This window comes from Lipophrys pholis (genome assembly GCF_963383615.2).
Source record: "Lipophrys pholis genome assembly, chromosome: 17".
NCBI lineage: Eukaryota > Metazoa > Chordata > Actinopteri > Blenniiformes > Blenniidae > Lipophrys > Lipophrys pholis.
The window spans coordinates 993,399-1,015,911 of NC_137643.1; the positions used below are offsets into that span (position 1 = coordinate 993,399).

General features: G+C 45.6%; 1 protein-coding gene across 1 annotated transcript; it reads right to left on the reverse strand.

Annotated features, from left to right (window-relative positions):
• Positions 1-2,016: 2,016 nt before the first annotated feature.
• On the reverse strand, positions 2,017-21,002 carry kiaa0319l (KIAA0319-like). The gene is made up of 23 exons (XM_080485612.1): positions 20,877-21,002; positions 18,648-18,761; positions 15,249-15,517; positions 14,508-14,585; positions 13,683-13,920; positions 11,568-11,666; positions 11,177-11,274; positions 10,993-11,080; positions 10,117-10,209; positions 9,908-10,040; positions 9,024-9,129; positions 8,817-8,939; positions 8,034-8,157; positions 6,563-6,695; positions 5,963-6,111; positions 4,983-5,134; positions 4,534-4,672; positions 3,920-4,079; positions 3,375-3,517; positions 3,142-3,264; positions 2,964-3,054; positions 2,710-2,801; positions 2,017-2,568 (listed from the first exon to the last, which is right to left on the reverse strand). Exons 2-23 carry the CDS (start codon positions 18,739-18,741, stop codon positions 2,372-2,374), a joined length of 2,922 nt encoding a protein of 973 aa, XP_080341738.1. The 5' UTR covers positions 18,742-18,761; positions 20,877-21,002; the 3' UTR covers positions 2,017-2,371.
• Between the last annotated feature and the right edge of the window lie 1,511 nt (positions 21,003-22,513).

The following is a 22,513-nucleotide window of genomic DNA, read 5'->3' on the forward strand; positions in this document are numbered from 1 at the left end:
GAATCGCAGGAAAGAAAAAAGGATCCATGAAGTCCAGTTTGTGTTCAATGTCTTTGTTCAGATGAGAAAAACTCAACAAACCAAAACATTTTATTATAATTTACAGGTCATCCAGTTGCATCAGGAACTCAGACAGAAGGGAGGGGAACTCCTTCACTTAAATCATCTTTAAAAACCAACAAACAAAAGAATAAAAATCCTCCCCTCCACAGGAAACCTTTCCTCCTCATTCTGCTTCACAGTGGATTCATTTCTTCTCCCAGAAAAAGTAACAGAGGAAACTTTCTGTGTGGCGAAACGGCGAAAAGGAAAAGGAACCAACAACAAACCCGCCGGCTGTTTAACGCCACAAAAAAAAACATAAAAAAATCTGTATTGTGCAAATAAATGTGTTTTTTTTTTCAAAGAGACGTTCCAGAGGTGGCACTTGGGAGCGCTTGGTTCGTTTGTGGCCGGATGGATTCTGGAAGTTGGAGTGAGACGGTTAATAAAAATCTCTTACAGCAGAAGTGAACAGTGAGACGACGCTGAGGTTGAAACCAGGAACTAACAGGAGATTCATTAAAGCAGAGGTTTTCACACGTGTGGGAGGAGTCAAAGAAACTCTGCTGTTAACAGCTGATCCAGTCGTTTTTACTAGAATTCAACTCAAAGGGTTCATATAATTTAGAGGTTTCACACACAAATTGAAAGATTTAAAAACTTTATTTCATCATTTATCACTTTGGTTTATAAGTCATGAAATTGGAAATAGCTGAATATATTGGCAAATTTCATAAAATGTGATTTCTTTTTCTTTTGAACCCCATCCTATAACGATCACAACTTAAAGGTAAAGAAAAGCTTGAAAGTTTAGTTTATTAAAAGTAGAAATAACTGATCTGTTAACCCTTCACTAAATCTTTCTCTATAATTTGAAACTTGGACCATTTATTTTTGCTATGATGTGAAATGTTTCATGTTTTATCCAGAAACACAATATACAAACATTTTCACATTATACCAAGAAAAGTGCAACATCACTATCTGATGGACAGAATTACTTTTTAAAATTAAAATTTCACAACATAAATATATTTATTTACATAATAATATTATATTGGGACAAATGGGGAATAAATCATTCAATTCTTTTCATGTTAGATTTTTTTTCAATTAAGTTTGTATTTTTGCTATAATGTGAAAAGGTTTTCAACTAACATAATCTGATGAAATAATATATTTTCTAATCACACCAAGAAAAACTCTGAGCTATGTTCTAATTATTTATAATTCCAATGTTTGATGACTTTTTGTTTTATTACCTTCCATTTATTTTAATCCTGAACTGCCCAGATTAGGCCCCGCCCACACTGTAAAACCCTCTGCTTTAAAACAAACAAACAACAACAAAAAGCTTAAAAGTGACCAAAAGTTTCACATTCAAAGTGACGGCGCTGCCAGGGAACATGAATAAATCAATCCCGTCCCGTTTGTGGCGCGTTTCATCCTTCAGAAGAGGAAATCTACACACTTCATCGACTTGCGGTGCCTCTGGACACATTTTCTGAATTCCTCTGATCCCACTGGAAGAAATATGCAAAGTCACATTTCTATGGGCGATTCTTCCAGTTTTGACCTTTTGACCTTTTCAACAATGAGACGTTAAATCAAAGTGCATCGACTCGCAGCCTGAAGATCTTGAAAAACAAAAACGCCCAGGGGTGACATGAATGAATGAATAATGAGAAGTAAACGGTGGCACTCTCTCACGACGCCCTGAACTCCAGTGTGTGTGTGTGTATGTGTGGGTGTGTGTGTGTGTGTGTGTGTGTGTGTAACTCCAGTTAAAACATGTTTTGGCAGCGCAGCCAGTAGAATCCACACGACGTACGAACATGCAGCCGATTGGTCCAGCAGAGCCGCCATCTGTCTCTTCATGCAGTGTTTTGGTTGGTGTTTCTCCCTCGTCCAAGCATCAGTTTGAAAAAAAATGGCAGTGTTTGGTAGCGCCAGGCGGACCTGAAAGTGTGTGTGTGTGTGTGTGTGTGTGTGTGTGTGTGTGTGTGTGTGTGTGTGGATACATGCGCATGTTTTCCCAATCTTCCCACACGACGTCCGGGGCGGAGCGTCGCTCTACATTCTTCAGGTTAAATAACAGCAGTCACACACAGTGTCCTCAGGGCGTGGGTGTGTGTGTGTGTGTGTGTGTGTGTGTGTGTGTGTTGGCTCAGTGGGCTTCATATTGGTGTTTTCTGTCAGTGTGTGACAACATGTTTCCAGCATGTTCTTCCTCAGTCTTCATGAGAGGTGCGAGGTTTGTGTGTGTGTGTGTGTGTGTGTTGTGAGGGGGGGGCGGGGTTGCCATGGTGACCCCCCCCATTCTCTCCTGCTATAGCAACTCCTCGCGCTGCTTCTTGGGCCTCACCGGGCCCTGGCCGTTCCTCAGGGAGCCGTTCTGGGGCCGCAGCAGGTGACCGCGCTCCTGCTCCGTCCACGGGACGCCGCCGTGACCGTCGTCACTGTCCAGGTCCGAGTCCGAGTGCATGAGCGCCGACGAGGTGGGGGCGGGGACCGGCTTCAGGCGGGCTGGAGAGGAGGAGGAGGAGGAGGAGGAAGAGTGTGATGTTTAAAGTTTTCAAAACGTCGCCGTGTAAACGCGAAAAGAAAAAGGCAAAACGCCGAGTTGTCGGTGGGAGGGGCTTGAGGGGGTCAATGAGTGTGTCTCACCAGCTCTCGGCTGCTGAAGCTCCAGACTGTCTTGTTCGTCAGCTTCAAGGATTTTATATCGACTTTTGCTTCTGCGCACTTTGCTCTTTCGCCTTTCAAATGACAAAAACCCACAAGAAAACAGAAGTTTATAAGTTTTCTCCTCAAAGTTTAAAATTGCAGCGGAATCCGGTTATCGTCTCTGATTTGCCCAAAACTGAAGCCACGCCCGAGAGGACACGCCCACTGTCACTGGTTTCAACCTCAGGTCTCACCTGTTGCAGCAACACACCACGCCCCAGAACAGCGTTGCCGTGGCAACCACGATCATAAAGGAGGCGATGGTGACGTAGAGCACGCTCCACTCTGAGGACGGAGAGAGAGACAACACGTCGGTGTGAAGCACAGCAGGTGTGACGATCTTCGTCTGCACTGGAAGAGATTTAATCTCACCACAGTTGCTCTCGGTGTCGCCCAGCTGGGCTCGGATTATATTCTCCATCCAGAACGGGTGGCAGACGCAGCGCCGCGTGAAGGAGTCGCACTCCCCGTGGTTAGAACAGTTCAGCTGGCAGACTGTCGAGGAGGAGGCGCGATGAAGAGGAGGGAGAGAGAGAGAGCATTGATGAAGAGGAGAGAGTTTGGACTCTGGATTTAATCTCAGATGAAGGATGTCGTTCACTCACTGACTGTATCGACTCGTCGGGCCTTGAAGATGAGGAAGTCGTTCTTCTGTTTGCGCAGTTTGTTTCGTAGTCCGAATGCAACGCTGCGTCCGGACAGCGGGGGGCGCCCCGGACCGCCGGACACCAGGAAGACCAACCGAGTACTGAGGAGAGAAAATACTCAGTTTTTATTCTAAATGTACTCGCTTTATATTAAATTTCGTTGTACTTTTACAATGAAAATAAATTTGATTCTGATTCTTTGATTTCATCTAATAACTTATTACCTTATTGGCAAATTGTTGTTCTGACAATGGATCAAATGTTCTTATATTATGAGCTTTACAGTGAAAACGGCTGACGTTATATTATCGGTTATAATGTTTTAAAATACAGTTTCTACTAACAGTCAAATCTTATGTGTATATGAAGAAAATATGATTCCAAGTGTCACATATCTGGATAAAGGAGAAGCAATTTGTCTTAATCAAACGATTAAGAATGATAAGAATAATAATAATTTGATCACTGAAAGTCTTTTAAAAACACTGAGAAGTGGAACCTGCCTGTGCTCGTTGAAGGCGCCGATCTCTCGCACCACGATGTCGCTGTCGAGCACGCCGAGGAGCACGCCGACCTGCCGCAGCAGCATGTCGCGCTGCCGGTGGGACACCTGGGAGACGGAGACCTCCAGCACCAGCTCCACCAGGTCCCGCGCCCACACGTCTGGGGGGGGGGGGGGGGGGGGGTTGCACAGTATTTGGGATGGATTTTCTCAAAAACCAAACAATTACTACAGGAAATGACTACAATCTCAACATGAAGCCCATTTTAATCTTAATTATAAAACTTCTCCATCAGCTGTTGCATTCTGGGTGTTTTTACAAACTCCCCGGGAAAACGTGGCTTTGAGGCTGTTTGATAGCAGCGGGGTCACTAGCTCTGATGGCGGCTTCACCGATATCTCAGTGTCGCGTTATGACGAAACTCTGAAGGAATTAGTTTAAAATTTTTATTATTTAACATTTTCACTATTTGCTTGATGTTTGTCTGGATTGGAGCGGTTTTGGTTTAGTCACTTCATTTTATACAGATCATTTTCAATAAAAGAGGAGTTCTTGATTTGTCTCTCTAGTGTGTGTGTGTGTGTGTGTGTGTGTGTGTGTGTGTGTGTGTGTACCTGGTTTGACCTCCACCGTGCCTCGGTCCACGCTGCTCTGACCTTTGCTGTCGGTCACAGTCAGGCTGAAGCTGTACTTCCCCTCCACCAGGTTTCCCAGGAACAGCACCGCCTGGTGGTCAGAGTTGTTCAGTACATCCTGGTGAAAGAAAAGGAGAGAACATGAATAAATAATAATCTCTCTGTTGATGAGTCGTGGTGTGAAAGCAGCCTCTGTTCAACGCCCTCGTGTTCAGTTTAGAAATGTTGCATTTGAAACAGCAGTCTCTTGTTTTAATTGTTTACCAGTTGCAGGATAATGAAAGATGAGCTCTCATCCTGAATGGAATTCCGTTACCATGGCAACCATGAACCGCCATTGAAGTACATGCATGTGGTATTTTCATTTCAAAACATCGTGTAACGCTCCCGCCTCCGTTCATGTGTGTGTTCGGCGAAAGAGGTCTCACCCCGGCGGCGGGGCTGCTGTCCTCCCTGGTCCACAGGAAGCTGACGCCTCCTTTGTCGTCGGTGGAGTGGGATCCGTCCAGGGTGGTGGTCCGGGCGGGCAGAACGATGGGGGGGCTCGACACGACGCGAGCCACCGGCGGCTGGTCCTTCTCTGGAGGGGACGCCACAAGAAATTCCAGGTTGATCAAGAAACTCGGTTATACTGACACCAGTCACAAGTTCTGGTTTAAACTCTGACTTGACAGGAAGTTGTTCACTTGTTTGGTTTACTTTGTAATCTGACAGTTTAGTTTTTAGATCAGGGGGTTTAGAACACATCTTAGTTTAGTTGATCGGGCTGAACTGGTGAAATAGAGCCAATATAACCTTTACATTTTAACTTTAAAGTTTTGGCATCAAGTACAAGTCTTGAAAAATTCAACATTTATGGAAAATGTTTCACAGCTGGAACTGAACATGACAATCTCAACATAAAGTAAATTTGAATGAACCCATCAGGTCTACAATAGGGTGACATATACAAAGAACGTCTTGTTTGGGTGTTTTAACTAACTCTACTTTGGTTTGGTGGTCAGATCAGAGCCTTTTATATAATAATCCTAAATGTAAAAGTACATTTAAAAAAGTCAATTCGATGGCAAAGTTTATATTTCGCAAAACATCAAACTTTTTTTTATTCTTTAATTTGAGATTAGTTGCTAAAAAAAAGTAATTTACTGAACTTTCTTTGTCAGTAAAACACATTGACAGAATTCTGTCAACAGTTTTCATCCCACTTAAGGATTGCCTGTTCCATAAAACAATGAGTTTGTGATGTTTTACATCTTTGTACCAACATCTTCAGGTTCAAACGGTTTAACCTGCAAACATGTATTTTACATTTTCAGATTGAGAGTTTTGTGCTGGAAGAGGAAAAGCTTCAGTTTGTTTTGGGTCAGAAAGTTGCTTTTGCTTCCGTGGCTCATTAACACAGACACACCTTCCTTCACGATGACAGTGACAGTGTCGCTGCTCTCCAGTTTCCTGTCGTCGGTGACCGTCAGGGTGAACTCGTACGAGCCGACCTCCAGGCCCGTCACCGTGGCAACGGCGCTGTCTGCGTTTTCAATCTTCACGCCGTCAGGACCGCTGAGCGAGGAGCAGAAGGACACGGCGTGAAGCAGCGAGTCGAGTCACGGAGAGACATGCAGAGTGGCGGCGAGTTGCGCAGTGTCGTGTCGTGTGGAGCGAAGTCGCTGTGTGTCACGCAGAGTCATGGCGGGTCTACGTTTTCCAGATTTGTGCATTTTGCCATTTTATTGTAGGAATTCCACGCCCGTCTCTGTACGGAGAGACACTGGTCTGTTTCCAGCAGGAGTTAATGAGCCCTCGTTTATTTACAGGACAGCAAAAAAAGTGTTGGGTTTCCACTGCAGCGGCAGACACACTGACAACGATGGAGTGAGTCTGCCCAGCCACAAGATGGCGATGGTGCTTTGGTTTTTTTTGTCTTAATTATTAAACTACTGACATGGATGATAAATCTAGAAAACGGACCTCACAATAGTGACGACAGTTTTGTGAGCGGGGTCTGAGTTACCTGGTCTTCTTCCAGTGGTACGTGGCGATCTTCTGGTCGTCGCTGCTCTTGCTGCCGTCCAGCGTGGTTCGATCGACGGGCAGCGTCAGCTCCTTCTCCGGTCCTGCGTCCGCCACCGGCGGCTTGTTGTTTTCTGCAGGAGGAAAACACAAACACCAGAACAAGTTGGATCAACACAGATCACTGAACAGCGAATCACTAAATTACTGGAATTAGAGCTTTTGCAATTTGCTACTTGGACCGCAGGGCAGAACCGTCATTACTGCCCGTACAGAGCTGGAATTACTGAGTCTCGGGTCTCGTTGCTCTTGCGAGGCGGGCTGACCTTGCAGGTGGATGTTTGTCCACATGGCAGCTCCTGCAGCTCAAACACAGCCTCCAGCCTGCATGTGGGCTCATTTACCAGCCCTCCACACTGTGACTCATGAAGATCCTCACAAGCTTCACATGACGCTCGCTGCACTGCTCACACTTCATCTGTATGCTGGAATAAAGCTCAAGGGCGAATGAGCACACCGTCTCTCCAGAACGAAGACTGGCAATGTTAGTATCAGGAGTTCTATCCTCCACAAAGCTTCACACCAAACCCAGTCATGGTTTGTAATAAACCTGAATTCTTCACAACACATCCAGAGTCTATGGACTCGAACCAGAACACTTGTGCTGTGCCACTTTAAATGCAGCTGAATTCTTAGAATCGGCTCACGCGTCAAACGTAAGGGCCAAACGCGGCCTGCAGGAGGCGCCAGTGAGGCCAGACCACCAAGAAAATGGTGAAAAAAACGCAAACAAGCATTAAGCTCTAAGCCATGCAGCCAGGATGTAAAACGGCAATAATGCAACAGTGATCGGAGAAGTTCATAGACATTTCACTGTATCTTGTATCATTAAAATTAACTTTATGTTGAAATTTGAGTCATTTTGCGTAGGAATTGTTTGGTTTTGTCATTGCACATACTCTGCACCACAATGAAGCAGGACTTTATGTCTCAGCTGTCCGGCCCACTCCAGCCCCTGAAGTAAAATGTTGACCAGCATGTTAAAGGTTTAATAGTCACAATTTATCACTTCACACAATGCAAAGTGAATGAACGAGGACTTCTGCTTCAAGGTTGTTTCTTTCCGATCTTTTGTAGTCTGCTTCAAATCCTTCTGTGTTTCCATGTAATCCCAAACAGACTCCATAATGCTGAGATCTGTGGGGGCTCTTAATCCATCTTCACACCTTTAAATGCTACTTAATGTCGTTGGCTGTAAGACTGGGATTATTGTCTGCTGTGGAGTGAATCTGGAACCAATCATCTGTGCTGGAGAAACACTGTCGTACCGTCAAGAGAACCCGAGAGGAAAAGGGAAGTGATCCATGTAGTGAAAGCTCCTCAGCAGCTGCCGAGCCAAGTCTGCTTCTCAGCCTTCACACATGCTGAGGTGACAAAACAGCAGCTTTGCTATTTGCGCTCCGGCTGTTTACCTGGTTGCACGATGACGGTGACCTGGGCAGTGTCGTGCTGCCCACCCGAGTCGGTCACGGTCAGCTGGAAGGTGTAGTCTCCCTCCTGCATGGCCGACAGCTGCAGGATCGGCGTCCGGACCCCCTGGACAAAGCAGAAACACACACCGCTTTGGAACATGTCTGAAGTGGGGGTTTGTCTTCTCGAGCTGAATCATCCTTCCATGATGACACACTGAAGGCATTTTAAGATATGAAACTTACAGTGAACTGGGTCAATGTGCAGGATTATGATTCAGTGTCTGACGACGTCCCAGTTTCTACTAAAGCTGAGCGTCTTAGTATGAAATGTTTGCACACCAAGTAGGAAGCTGCTGTCAGGGCCGCTGGCTGCTCCCCCACCACTTTAGGAGAATTCATGAGTCCGTTTCCTCGGCAGGTAATCTGGAGCGCTCGGGCCCGACGAGCCAGAGAGGAAATGAAAGCTGAGGCTCCACAGCCCGGCCTTCTCTCTGTGGAGTTTACATGTTCTCACCGCCTGGCGTTCCTTCAGGTATCTGGATTTCCTCCCACAGTCCAAAAACATGCGTTTGGTCATAAAACTGGAGCTTATTACGAGTTTTCTGGATTTCATCCCCAGACTTCAAACTCTGGAGCAGAGTGTGTATGTATGAGGAGAAAACACTTCCGGGACTTTATTTCCCACGATGGTGGGGCTTCGCAGCTCAAGAAGAGGGGGTCATGTGGTTTATTTCCCCTCATGAGGACAATAAATAACTCTTCCAGCCACACGATGTGCCTCACCTGCATCTCCACCACCTTGTCCTTGCTCTCCGGACTGAGCGACCACTCGTACGACAGCGAGTCGTGGTCGTCGGTGCTCTGGTTGCCGTACAGAGTGATGGAGTTGCGCGGCAGCTGGATGACCTGGACACAAGGAAGCGGTCCGTTGAGTAAACCGGTTCTGATTGAATCTGGTGGATTAGAGAGGGAGTGGCGAATCCCTCATACCTGGTTGGGGCCGGCGTTGGCCACTGGCCGGTAGTCCTTGGCTTTGTTGACAGCCAGAGTGGCCTGCGTCGAGTCCGTCGCTCCGTCTGAGTCCGTTACTGTCAAACTGGTGGAGAGAGAAGATCAAACATACTTTAACATTAACAATTAGAGAACATGGACACCCTAGTGGACAGACCAAGTTGGATTGTTACTACAGTGACTGTCAAAATAAAAGCACCAGGTCCAGGGGAGTATGGACTGGGAGTCATGACACTCTGGAGGAAACTTTGTTCTGATCATCTCTACTGAGCATGTGCAGAACAACCACTTACTATGTGCAACAGCAGAGTTAGAGAAAGGTTTGGTTTGGTTTCCACGGAGACGGAGTGTTTTCAAAGACTCTGAATCTTTCTGACTGCAGAGACACAAGACTGCAGCTCCATGTGAGGTTTGACGCCAACTTGAGACGAGGAGGCATCAGTGAAACAGTTAGAGGGTTTATTCAGACTTTTAAATTATTATTCTGGAGTTCTTGTGTATTCATCTAAATAAATGATATTAAATATGAAGCTCTTAGCAAAGTATGTAAAGAGTCTGAGGAGACGTGATGAATGTTAGCAGCTTAAGTTAAAGTATCTTAAAACATGTTAAAAGTTCAAACAACGTAGAGAAACTAAACGTTCCCTTAAACACGAGCCCGTCTAATTCCCATCAACAAGTGCTGTCCAATGCCTCCATCAGGCTCCAGCTGATCCAGGAGCAGTGAGGACTGACAGGAACTAACAGACGTTTCATCTCCCAGGTTTCTCATAAAATCCACAAGATCATTTTAAATTCTTCTTTTAACTTCCCAGTGTTTCCTGAGCAGCTGGGCAGAGCTGCTGCTGTTGGACGGAGTGTACCTGAAGGTGTAGTTCCCGGGCACCAGGCTGGTGAGGGTGAGGACGGGGGTGTCGGCGGAGACCTTCTCCTCCCTCAGCGGGCCTTTCACCTCCTCCCAGTGCCACGACACCACCTTGTCGTCGTCGGTGCTCTCTGAAAGGACGGAGGAAAAGGGCTTTTTGACGCTCTGCTGGTGTCAACGCGTCCCTTTGTGACGTGGGAGACTCACGGCTGCCGTCGATCACGGTCGAGGTGGTTGGCAGGGAGATCTCCTGGAACTTCGGGGAAACTACGGCGACGGGGGGCTTGTTTACCCGCGGCTCTGTCAGGTGGAAAACAAGGCATTAACTCGTTTGCTGAGCCGGACAGGAGTCGGCTGTTTGTGGCCGGAAGGCGGGGAGAGAAGAAAGATTCCGACTCCACAGAGCGGGAGGATAAAGGGAGGAAGATCTTCGTTTGTTTACTCCAGGACGCTCAAGGCTGGACGGATTCCAGGAGACAATAACATCACAGACATGAAGCGCTGTGGGATTACCAACACTGTCAACACAAAGCTGGAAGTTCTGAGCAAATAACTGATATAGATAAAAATAGAAAGTCTCCAAATCTCTGCAAAGGTAAATAAGTTTGAGCTGAAAAGCCTCAAAAGTTTTATTATTGGTTATTTTGTTTAAGTAACAAGGAGAAAAAACCATTAAGACTTTATCACTGTGAGAATAGTAGAAAATGTTGAGGACATATATTTCACAGCATCACTGCTGAGATTGTAGATTTTTTTTTAAATTTCATTTCTGTGGATTTTTGCACGTTGTCCCTGTGTGTGTGTGTGTGTGTGTGTGTGTGTGTGTGTGTGTGTGTGTGTGTGTGTGTGTGTGTGTGTGTGTGTGTGTCCACCAATAATCAGCCAGGATTGGCTGACTCTTATTATGTCTTTTGATCAATTTAAATGACTGGTAACATGATTTATGGAGAAAAAGCAGAGAATTAAATTATTATTATTTTTTTTTTAAATAATCGGTTGTTTTCAAAACTGTCCCATGAGCTCCTTCAGAACCGATGATCTAAACCTAACAGATATGAGGTTGTGCTGAATCTCCCTCTGCACCTGGTTTGACTGTGACGTTGACGTAACCTTCCCCGTGGGCGCCTTCTCCATCGGCCGTCACCCCAAACTCATACAGGCCCACCGTCAGCTGGGAGCAGACCCACACAAACAGAGAAAAGGAAGTGAATCTGCAGCACATCTTTATTTTTAGCCTGAACAGAAACATGAAAGCTGCCATCTGTACCTTGCTGAGTTTCAGCGTCTCGCTGTGCTTCCCCTCCATCTCGCCGCTGTAATCTTTGGGATGAGTTATCAGACGCCAGTCAAATGCATAGTTTGTCCCTGCGGAGCGCCACACGTAGGAACAAGTACGTTAACAGCTGCCTCACGCGTTTAATCAAAATCTATCAACAGTTTGGCTGAAGCCTGTGAAGGAGGGATCAGGGGATTAACAAAAACATGACGTGTGTTCCCCTTCGAAACGGTGTAATCCTGGTGGATTGAAACAAACGGAAACTCAGGAGGAGCGGCTGACGCACACACACACACACACACGCACACGCACACGCACACGCACACGCACACGCACACGCACACAGACCCAGGCGTTTGGTGACAAGCGGCGGTGGTTTTACCTGCGGGGGGCGTGGGGAGCACGAAGGCGTTGAGCTCCACCTCGTTGCGGGGCAGAGTGACCTCCACGCTCTGTCCCGCCGACACCACCAGCTCCCTCACTGTTCAGAACCACAACACCAGAGAGTCAATGGTACAATAAACCTGTGTGTGTGTGTGTGTGTGTGTGTGTGTGTGTGTGTGTGTGTGTGTGTGTGTGTGTGTGTGTGTGTGTGTGTGTGTGTGTGTGTGTGTGTGTGTGTGTGTCTGCAGCATTTGTTTCACCTCATGGTTTCATCCTTTTCGTGTTATTCTCTCCCATCAACAGGAGTTACAAACGATTAGTATCTGAAGCTTTACTGTCAGCTGACTCATCCCCCCCCCACCCCCCCCCCCACCACCACCACCCCCCACCACCACCCCCCCCCAACCCCCCTCGGGGCCCAGCCAGGCTGAAAATAGAGCTAAAAGAAGTGCGAGTACCAATTTTAACCCGTTAAGAGCAAAACATGCAAATGCTCCTGATAGACTGCGCTCAGCGTTTGTGTTTCTTCTTCAGAATGTTTTTCCTCCTCGTCTGGATTTCAGCCCGTCATCGTTTCAAAACTCAATCTGGAGAACAATGGCGTCACTGTCCGACCAGAACCCATATTCTGAATAACTCGCAGCTGCCAAATCAAGTGGAAATATGTTCACAAAAGACGACGGCTTATCAAGTTTGTTTCCTCGTGAGAATGATCTTCTAAAGAATCCAGTGTTTTCTGCTCTGTTATATCCTCCATATGCAGGATTATTAATCTAACCTCATGTTACGTTTGATTGAGTTCCTGTAGAGGCGCCAGGCTTTAGACAAGTTTACGTTAAATTGTCCCTAAAAACAAAGATGATCACATGTTTTGGTGGTGCCTATGGTAACAGGAACTGTAGGTAATCCTGGTGGAATGGTGTAAATGTAAACATGTCCATCCAGTCACACATGAAGGTTTATCGTTTGATCATTAAGATCCATGAAAAGAAGCACATCAGATTGCTTCCTACAAGTCTTTTACCAAATGTCAACAAATCTATATTAAATACTCGTGGACTTCTGGCTCAATCTGGATGCGTCTAATGATCATAAACATACTAATTATTTCCTGAATCTGACTTTAAATCAATCCACTACATCAGGTGAGACGTTTCACCTCAAGTGTCTCATGAACCTCCCGTGATCTTAAAGCAACAGACGCGTCATTCTGTTGAACTGCGTCGTGAAAGGAAGCTCCGCGTCCAATGACTCACACTGTTTACTGGTTTATTGGTTAACGATCCCCGAGATAATCACATGAGTTATTCCTGTCTGCAGGGGCCAAGCGGCACTCAGCACATTCCTGCTGCTGACAGTCAGTCGGCTTCACGCCGTGTCATAAAGCGCGTGGGCAGAGTCATCCCAGTCCTCTGCAGAGACGATGAGAATACTGTGTGCACAATCATGAGGCGAGCTGGAGAATTCATGGAGCTCAGGGAGCAGAGTTATGATGCAACCAAATAAAAAACGGATTATTTACACCTGTCAAAGCTGGAGATGATGAAGATCAGTGACTAATTAATCCACTACTCTAGTTAAAAATAAAATTATTCAACATAGCCTCAAAGCCAAGCTGTGAGCGTGACTTTGTAAAAAAAATACCCAGAATGCAACAGCTAGAGGAGGTTTTTTTTAATTTCACTGGAATTTGTACCAGAAAGTTTAATCAAAATTGTCTTTAAATTGAGATTAGAGTTATTTTCTGTCATAAATGTTTGTTTTTGTGAAAATACAGTCATTTCCATCATGTACGCTCTGCGCCACAAGAAAACAACTTTAAAGTCTAAATGTAAAGTCTATTAGGCACATTCTGGAGTTGGTTTGTCATCAATCGGATTAAAATTGACCCGTTTTTGACCTTTTAGCGAGCGAGAGGTCACGTTTGGTGAGAAATCAGGGCCGAGCAGTGGACGACGTCTTTCTACATTCTGAGGGTGTGAAGCAAAGAAATGTCCTCCAACACGGAACAAGTATAGCAGAGCGCCATTATTCATGGATTCATCATTAAAACATGGAGATGAATAAGAGAGCGAGCTGGAAATAGACGGCGGGTGCAGCTCGTCTCACTCACCAGCCTGCGTTGGAGACGTGGCGGTGGCGGCGGAGGTCGCGGCGGCGGCGGCGGAGCCGTCATCGCTGCTATTGGAAGACGAAGCAGCAGCGTCGACGGAGTCGCCCACCGAGGAGTTCTGCTGCGACGGAACCGGAGCCGGAGCCCAGCTCCCATTGGCTCCCGGGCTCAGGTTCCTGGGCGCCGGTCGGAGAAGCGTGGCGCCGCTGGGCGCTGTTGGAGCTGCCGGGGCGATTTCCTGCAAACACAAACAACAAGGGACATGTTGGTTCATTGAGTCGGGGGAATCCCACACGACTCCAATCATAACTTAAACAGGCTTTTAAATAACAAGTCAAAGGTTTTACTGGAATCAATAAAACACTTAATTATCACCAAATACCTTTTTTTTTACTGAAGTTTATGTCTCCTTTCATTTCGTTTTATTCTTTATGATTAATCGGCCTGTGAGAACTTATGTTGTGTCTATATATACATTTGTGATGAATAATTTTGTGCAATTGATTTATAAAGGAAGAACTTGTATTTAATACCATACTTTAGTACAATTTTGTGTTTTTAATTGTTCACTATAATGTCACTATTTCATATCTTTTAATGGGTTTTTTATTTTTCATGAGGACCACAATGGAAATAAGTTGACTTTTTTCCTCCATCCTCTGGTTTTCTTTTTTACACGTCATCAAAATGATTAATATATATTTGTATGCACGTGTAAAGAAATCTAAATAAATTCATTCATTCATTCATAACACATTAAAAGTCTAATAATCCTCAGTAACACAGAATCTCTCACAGCAGAACAAACACACTGAGTGACGTTACCGTGGCCGGAGGGTCTTTATCCAGCGTTTGGTGGCTGTCTGCATGGCGAGCCTTTCGGCGCCTCTCTCTGACCGGACCCTGAGAGGAAACATATTTCACACAATAAAAGATGAGAAGGCGGTTTGACGACTATATTCAGTCTGTAGGAAGTCATGGAGGATAATATCACATCCCCTGCATTAGTCGAGACACAATAAAGCAAAGACTTGAGGAAACACGGTGAACTAATGTTCATATCGGCACCACTGATGCTTGAAAAGCCTGAACGTCAAACATCTTTTTATTTACTATTAAATCTGTAGACGTCGCCGGCATGAACCAGTAAGCTGAATTTTCTCTGCATCTATAGATGTGTGTGTGTATTTATTTGTTTAGTTACCGGCACACAATAGAAGCTCATTACATTAGATTTTAAGCTTCTACGCCACATTTTTACCTTTATTTTACCCCGTCAAATCAAACCAAAAGAAGTATTCCACCACTACTCTTAATTCTTATGATTTAGATGGAAACAAAGATGTGAAGATTTTGACTCCATGACTGCTCCGCTTCATTTAGTTCTTCCTGGTTTAATGTAGATCATCCAGGATGAGCACCAGCCCAAAACACTTCTCTGACAAACTTTGAACAGAAACAACAGGACATTGGGTGAAAAGGCACAAACAAACACACTAAGAAAACCTCGTGATCCGTTTTCAAGCAGAAACAGTGTTTGTGACTTCCTCCAGGTGGAGAACGTACCTTGGAGAGCAGCTGCAGGAGGCCGAGGGACTCCTGGTGGGGCTGGGGCAGGGAGGAGATGGGGCAGCCGGCTCTCCGGGAGCAGCTGAGGAGAACACAGCGCCCCCCCAGGCTCCACACGGCGTGGCAGCTGGGCTCCAGGCAGCAGGACTCCCAGCACGTGGCCCCGGCCCGGCCCTCCGCCAGCGGGTACCAGCCCAGGCCGATGGTGCTGCTCCAGTGGATCCCCAACACGCCGCCCGTCACCCGGCACAGGTTCGCCGACACGCCTGGACCAGGAAGAGGAAGGTGGTGATTGGATGGCCACTCTACCCATCACAGCGCCGCCATCTGGGTTTTCTCTTCTTCTCTACGCTGGATTCTCCTTCGACATATTCAAATACTTTGCTGTGGGAATTTGAATGTATTTGAAATATTTATATAAAACAAATCCACACGTGGCTGTTTGGTCGTTTCCAAACGGCTCGAGGAAATTCAACCAGAAATTAAATGTAAAAAATAATAATGAAAAAAAAACATGATGCAGGAAATAAAACTGCCTGAATTAAATCTGAAGGAAGAAGTTTTACAGTTTTATGCTTTAAAAGACATTTGATGTATTAGAAGATCACAGCTCTATAATCTGGATGCTAAAAGAAGGTCCTCTATAATCTGGTGTTAGAGGGAGATGCTCTATAATCTGGTGTTAGGGGAGATGCTCTATAATCTGGTGTTAGAGGAAGATGCTCTATAATCTGGATGTTAAAAGAAGTCCCTCTATAATCTGGATGTCAGAGGAGGAAGATGCTCTTTAATCTGGATGTTAAAAGAAGGTCCTCTATAATCTGATGTTAGATGAGGAAGATGCTCTATAATCTGATGTTAGATGAGGAAGATGCTCTATAATCTGGATGTTAGAGGAGGACGATGCTCTATAATCTGGTGTTAGAGGAAGATGCTCTATAATCTGGATGTTAGAGGAGGAAGATGCGCTATAATCTGGATGTTAAAAGAAGGTCCTCTATAATCTGATGTTAGATGAGGAAGATGCTCTATAATCTGGATGTTAGAGGATGAAGATGCTCTATAATCTGGATGTTAGAGGAGGGATGTGCTCTATAATCTGATGATAAATTAGGAAGATGCTCTATAATCTGATGTTAGAGGAGGAAGATGCTCTATAATCTGATGATAAATGAGGAAGATGCTCTATAATCTGGATGTGAGGAGAAATATATCGTCTGATGAAGCTTTCATGAGTATAAAAATATGAACAAGCTGTAAATTAAAGGGGCATTTTCCCATTTTGCGGTAATTAATTGGTTTTCCCCCCCAGAGGACTTTTACTTTGACTTTCGTGTGGCATGTATTTTGATCAAAAAGATCTTTCAGAGGAGAAATGGCGGCTCTGCCACCAGGCAGCGCTCCCAAGGCTTTCCCCGATTGCCCTTGTTTCCATCAATCAGGTCATTGTGTGGCAGGCTTGGCATTGTTGAAGCCGAAGGGGCAAAGTGAAAACGCGCAGTGAATTCCAGTCCCAGCGAGGGAGACTTTTCACAGATTAAACACCGACTGAACATTTCTCAGAAAAGCCGACGGGCAGCCGTAGTTTCCAGCAGTCAGCCAAGTCAGCAGCGGCGAGAGGAAGTGAGGCTTTTCCCTGACAAAACAAGACGCTGATTAAAACCCAGAGCACAGTGAGCACTAAACTCCAGCACTGAGCAGAGCGCACCAGGCAGCAGCAGCAGGAAGGAAGGGATGCTCCTGCTCTACTCCAGTTCAGGTCTTCCATTCCACCTGAACACACCTTTAGTCTCTCACCAGGTACGAGAGGAGCAGCCACTGGAAAAAACATCTGCAAGTGGTTCTCAGAAATACAGACGACAGGTGGAGTTACTACAGTGAGAACATGTGAAATCTAGCTGGAAGATGCTCTATAATCTGGTGTTAAAGGGCGGAGATGCACTATAATCTAGATGTTAGAGGATGAAGATGCTCTATAATTTAGATGTTAGAGGATGAAGATGCTCTATAATCTAGATGTTAGAGGATGAAGATGCTCTATAATCTAGATGTTAGAGGATGAAGAGGCTCTATAATCTAGATGTTAGAGGATGAAGATGCTCTATAACAGGGGTGTCAAACTCAGATCCTCGAGGGCCGCAGCCCTGCACGTTCTCCATGTCTCCCAGCTTCAACACAGCTGATTGCAATGAGCAGCTCGTTATCTGGCTTTGTGCTGAATGTGGTGATGAACCATCAGGACATTCAGGGGAGGGAGACATTGAAAACCTGCAGGGCTGCGGCCCACGAGGATCTGAGTTTGACACCCCTGCTCTATGATATGGATGTTAGAGGAGGAAAATGCTCTATAATCTAGATGTTAGAGGGGAGATGCTCTATAATCTGATGTTAAAGGGTGGGGATGCACTATAATCTAGATGTTAGAGGAGGAAGATGCTCTATATTCTAGATGTTGGGGGAGATGCTCTACAATCTTGTGTTAGAGGGGGATGCTCTATAATCTGGTGTTAGAGGAGGACGGTGCTCTATAATCTGGTGTTAGCTGAAGTCCCATCAGGTGGTGGGAGGCCTGCCTACAGTAAGAAACATCTCAAGTTATTTCCACACCGATAATAAAGGAAAATCTATAACTTGAATTATATTTTTATGAAGAAATCATGAGAAAAAAAAAGAACTTTTCTCTTGAGCATCTTTATAACCAAGGAGCTGTTAGATGAAATGAGGTGATGATGTTTCATCCCGGTATGAGGAAACGCTCTCCTCACCGTCGACCCAATCAAACTGGTTGTTCTTGTTTTAAAAGTCCACGTCCACTGGAAAGGACCGACAGGTCCAGACAGAAACACATCACGGTTATCGGACGACGTGTGGCTTTAAGAGTGAGGAGCTCGGAGCTGATTGGATCATTTCTTTGTTGAAAGATGCTTCCTGGAAATCAGTGTTGGAGTTGGAACGCTCCGGTAACAACGCCATCTCTTTCCTGGTTTAGTGTTTATGTTCTGGAGCCGTCGACTCGTTTGGAGCTTCTGATGCTCGATCAGAACCTGACTGAGAGAGACCAGTTCAGTTTGTGGACTTTAGAGTGAAAACACAAAGAAAAGCAGTAGTTTGAGAAAGGGCCGTCCCTCTGGCCTCTGCTGGCTCGTCCTCCTCCCCTTGTCCACTCAACACACACAAATGTCTCCTCACAGAGGCTCGATTGTCCTCACACTGTCCCACTGAGCAGAACCGGTGCACAGCGGGGGTGCAAACACTCGGCCATCTCCCCGCCTCAGATTAACGGAGAGTAAACAGCAGCTGACCGCCTGAAACCGGCCCGTCGCCACAATAAACTCCTCAGGAGGATGTGGAGCCGCCCTGAGCAAGCAGAGGCGTGGGAACCCTCGTGTTGCTTACCTGCAGGTAGAGTCAGCAGCCAGAGGGAGGTGAGCGGGACCAGGAGCAGCTGAGGGGAGCTCCAGGCCAGCAGCTGGTGGCGTGCATAGGACATCTTCCACAAGGACCAGGGACCTGGAGGGGACACAGAGTGACGCTCCAGTCAGTGCTGACGGACGCTGTGTGATGAAGTCACAAGGTTTGTTCAATGTTAAGGTCCAAGTTAGTGTCAGACAAGGTTCCTCCAAACTGTTTAACCTGGAACCAAACCCAATTCATCTCCAGAAGTCCAGACTGCATCGTGGAACACGTTTAGTTCAGGGGCCACGTAGTCTAATTTCATCTAGAGAGGCTAAACCAGTGCCAGAATAACCTTTAGATTTAATCCAATCATGCCACCGATGTCATTAAGTACAATATAAATATATAAAGATGGAAGAAGAGACCAGAATCCTGAACTAGAACCTGATCAACATACCAGGATCTCTGGTTCCTGGTTAACTGATCCAGACACTCTGGATCCTGATAACTTTACCACCCAGCAGGTTATCAACTCACCAGTTCAACCCAGACCTCGGCGTGCACGTTCACATGAAAGGGGCGGAGCTTGAAGCGTGTGACCAATGACAGAGGGAGAAACCCTGCAGAGCAGCTGGCTCTACCATAGAGGGGCAGTTATTCTCTGAGCTGCAGTTCTGTCAGCGTCAGCATTATTATCAAGCTCATTATTCCAGATCAACCCTGGTGGAGCCAAACAGACTTGGAACAAGTCAAGAACCAGAACCAGAACCAGAACTTCCTTCAAAGCTCAGTGACCAGGATTTATTGGGTTCAGTCAAAATGATTGTTCTATTTAATTTCTCCGCTCCGCCGCAGCTCAGCGCTGAACCCGCCCACCAGTCACCATCATTTAAGAACGGGCGGGGCATTTTCCAAGGGATGTGATTGGTCAGGAGGCGGAGCTTCACACTCTGATCTTATCCAGTAGGGATCCTGCTCCCTGGGAGTCACTGCTCAGCTCCCACAGAACCGTGATCCAAACGTTATGGAGTCGGTCTGGATTTCATGGCGCAGAAGGATTTGAAGCAGACTTCATCTCCAGAAGAAGTTTGAAACGACCCTGAAGCAGAGTTCAGTCTCTTTGTTTGATATTAAGTGAAAAAATTAACTATTACCTTTAAAATCCAGTTCAACCCAACTGCCTCCCGAGAGGGCCGGACTGGGAGAACTGAGCCATAATAAGCTTTAAATTTAAAGGTTTTTCTTTGTTGTGGTTGAAAGTATACGTGATGAAAATCTTGATATTTTTACTAAAACAAACGATTCCTGAGAGTTCTCTCGCCGTGCCCCCCCCCACCCCAGTGGGCTCCAGGACATCACGTCTGGCAGCACTCCTTCAGGGGAAGATCACAAATTACTCGAGTATCTTTTTCTCCACTACTTTCCATCGACTGACAGACCGTCGTCAGTATTTACAGAGTAATTTACTCGAACTTTCACAAGACGAGTCGAGTTCAACGAGTAGAGGAGTTCTGTTGTTGCAGTGTTGTTTGCCCAACGGGTCACTTGTCTGAAAAAGGGTGGGTGTTATCTGATGTGTTGTCATACTGGATTACCACACAGGCAGTGAGTAATCAGTACTATTTATTCAAAGTACCAGTTACTTTGTCAGCAGCAGGAGTTCAAGTGAATGTACCAACTGTAGACATGAAGCAGGGCCATTAAAACCCTCTGATTAAGGCTTGAGTACTCGTTGTATTGAAGATTACACGATGTAAACTGTACTTCAGTATAAAAAGAAAGCTCATAAAACTATTTGCAGATAAATTAAAATCCAGTCAGTAATTTCATTATTTACTTCCACCTGTGCATGGATAAAGCTGACAAGTCAAGTAATGCATCACAGTAATACTCCAATAATACAGCGAAATATATCTTAAAGTTACTTTTTTTGTTTGAGTAAATAGTTAATCTTGAACTTCGGAAAAAAAGGAGATTATTTGAGGTACATTGTACTCAAACGTATGAAAAAACTAAACAAAACACAGAATCCTACTTAATGGCAGGATTATGAGTATTTGTAAGGTGTTACTTCATTCCTGGTTATAAATACTGTCTTCCAGTCATAAAGTGTAAAAATAGAAGTTTTGTTCAATTCTAAGACACAAACCAGAGTTTTAGGAGGATTAATCAATAAGTAAACACGACGACAAGACAATGATGTATCTGGTGGAAGCGGGGCTGGTTTACCTTCCTCCCGGCCGGCGGTGGAAGATCAGGCGCAGGACGGAGCGGTTAGGTCGGTAGAGACGTGATGCGAGGCGACGGGTGAAGACGGGTCAACACCAGCTCTCTGAGGAGGAGATCCAACATGGCCGCCGCAGCCCCCACAGGCTCCGCCGCTACACTGAGGACAGACCAGGCGTCAGATGTTAGGAGATCTGTGGGACGTCAGGTCCAACTCGTCTGATCCACGGAGGCCACGTCTCAACTGGCAGGACGGACAGGATCCATTGCCGACATCTTGGTGTGATACGACACCTTCTGAGGTCTTCTGCTACTTTGATTACATAATCAGACATTTAACGTTCCACTGAACTAAACCTGTCTGTGCTCTAGATGAGCAAGTTGTTTTTACCCGTTTTAAAGGTTTGAACCAGAGTTGATTCACCTGCTGAAGCCAGTTTTATTCATTCTGACGACCTCGGCTGTTTCTACATTGACTCTTCGTAGAGCCTGAAGCTGTTGTAGCCATCCTACCTTCACATAGTCTGTTTGTTTTTCCCTCTTTACTCAATCCTACCTATTTTTACATTTTTAGGTACTTTGGGCTGCTTTTCCTTTCCAACTTTTGGAGAAACTTTAGTTATTTATAGCAACAAGGAGGACCTGCTGTGCACTATATTGTGGCTGTTGGGTGTAGATCTGACCAGGTTTCAGACTTCCAGAATAAAACTTTTAAACACACATGATTCTCCGCCATCGGTTAGTTTGTACGACACCCCCAGTGCTGGAGGCGGTATTATAACTCAGGCTGGCGTCTCCTCTGCTCTCATGAAACCCTAAAACATCACTTCCTGTTGTTTTGTGCTCAAAATACCAACAATCTACCAGCAGCAGAGAAATAAGAGCTTATTTTTAATGACAAAGTGATGATGTGCTGGCCGTTCAGGTTCCTGCACTGATATGATTAAACTAACCGTCTTATCTTACACGTGATCAAAACAAGGCGCGCGTCCCGGATACCGAGGTCAGAGTAAACATGGCGTGTGACAAAGGCAAGCAGTCGCCACGCTGCCGCGGCTGAAGCAGAGAACACTGGTGACACATTCTGCATCAGCAGAACAGCAGAACAGATCAACAGACTGAAGTCGTCGGCTGGAGGAGCAACAAGCAGCCCAGAGGAGGGTAAATCCCGCTGACCCACAGAGCTCCTCACACAAAGTGCAGGTTTTACACCCGTTTGTTCTCAGAGCACCGTTTGTTGGCGCTTTGTAGAGTTACTAAAAGTAGAACTAGGACGGGCACCGGGTAGAGCGCAGACCTTCGCCAACGCCACATTTGTTTGTCGAACCGAGTTAGCATGGCTAGCATGATAGCCGTTAGCTCATATCGATGCTAACTAGCCTGTCAGTTAGCTACATCACAGTGAGACACTGAGCAGGGAGCGTCTCCATGGCAACAGACGCTGATCTGTTTCCATGGAGCACTTTGAGATTTTTAATTGAAAAGTGCATTAGAAATAGAATATATGTATTATTCTGATCTCCTTTGATCTCCACGAGGTACCTCTCCCATCCACTGTGCATAGGGAATTATTTTTGCAGTTTTTGCAGATTTATTTAGCCGTTAACGCCCCAAAATCTAATCAATTGGTCCTTGGATGA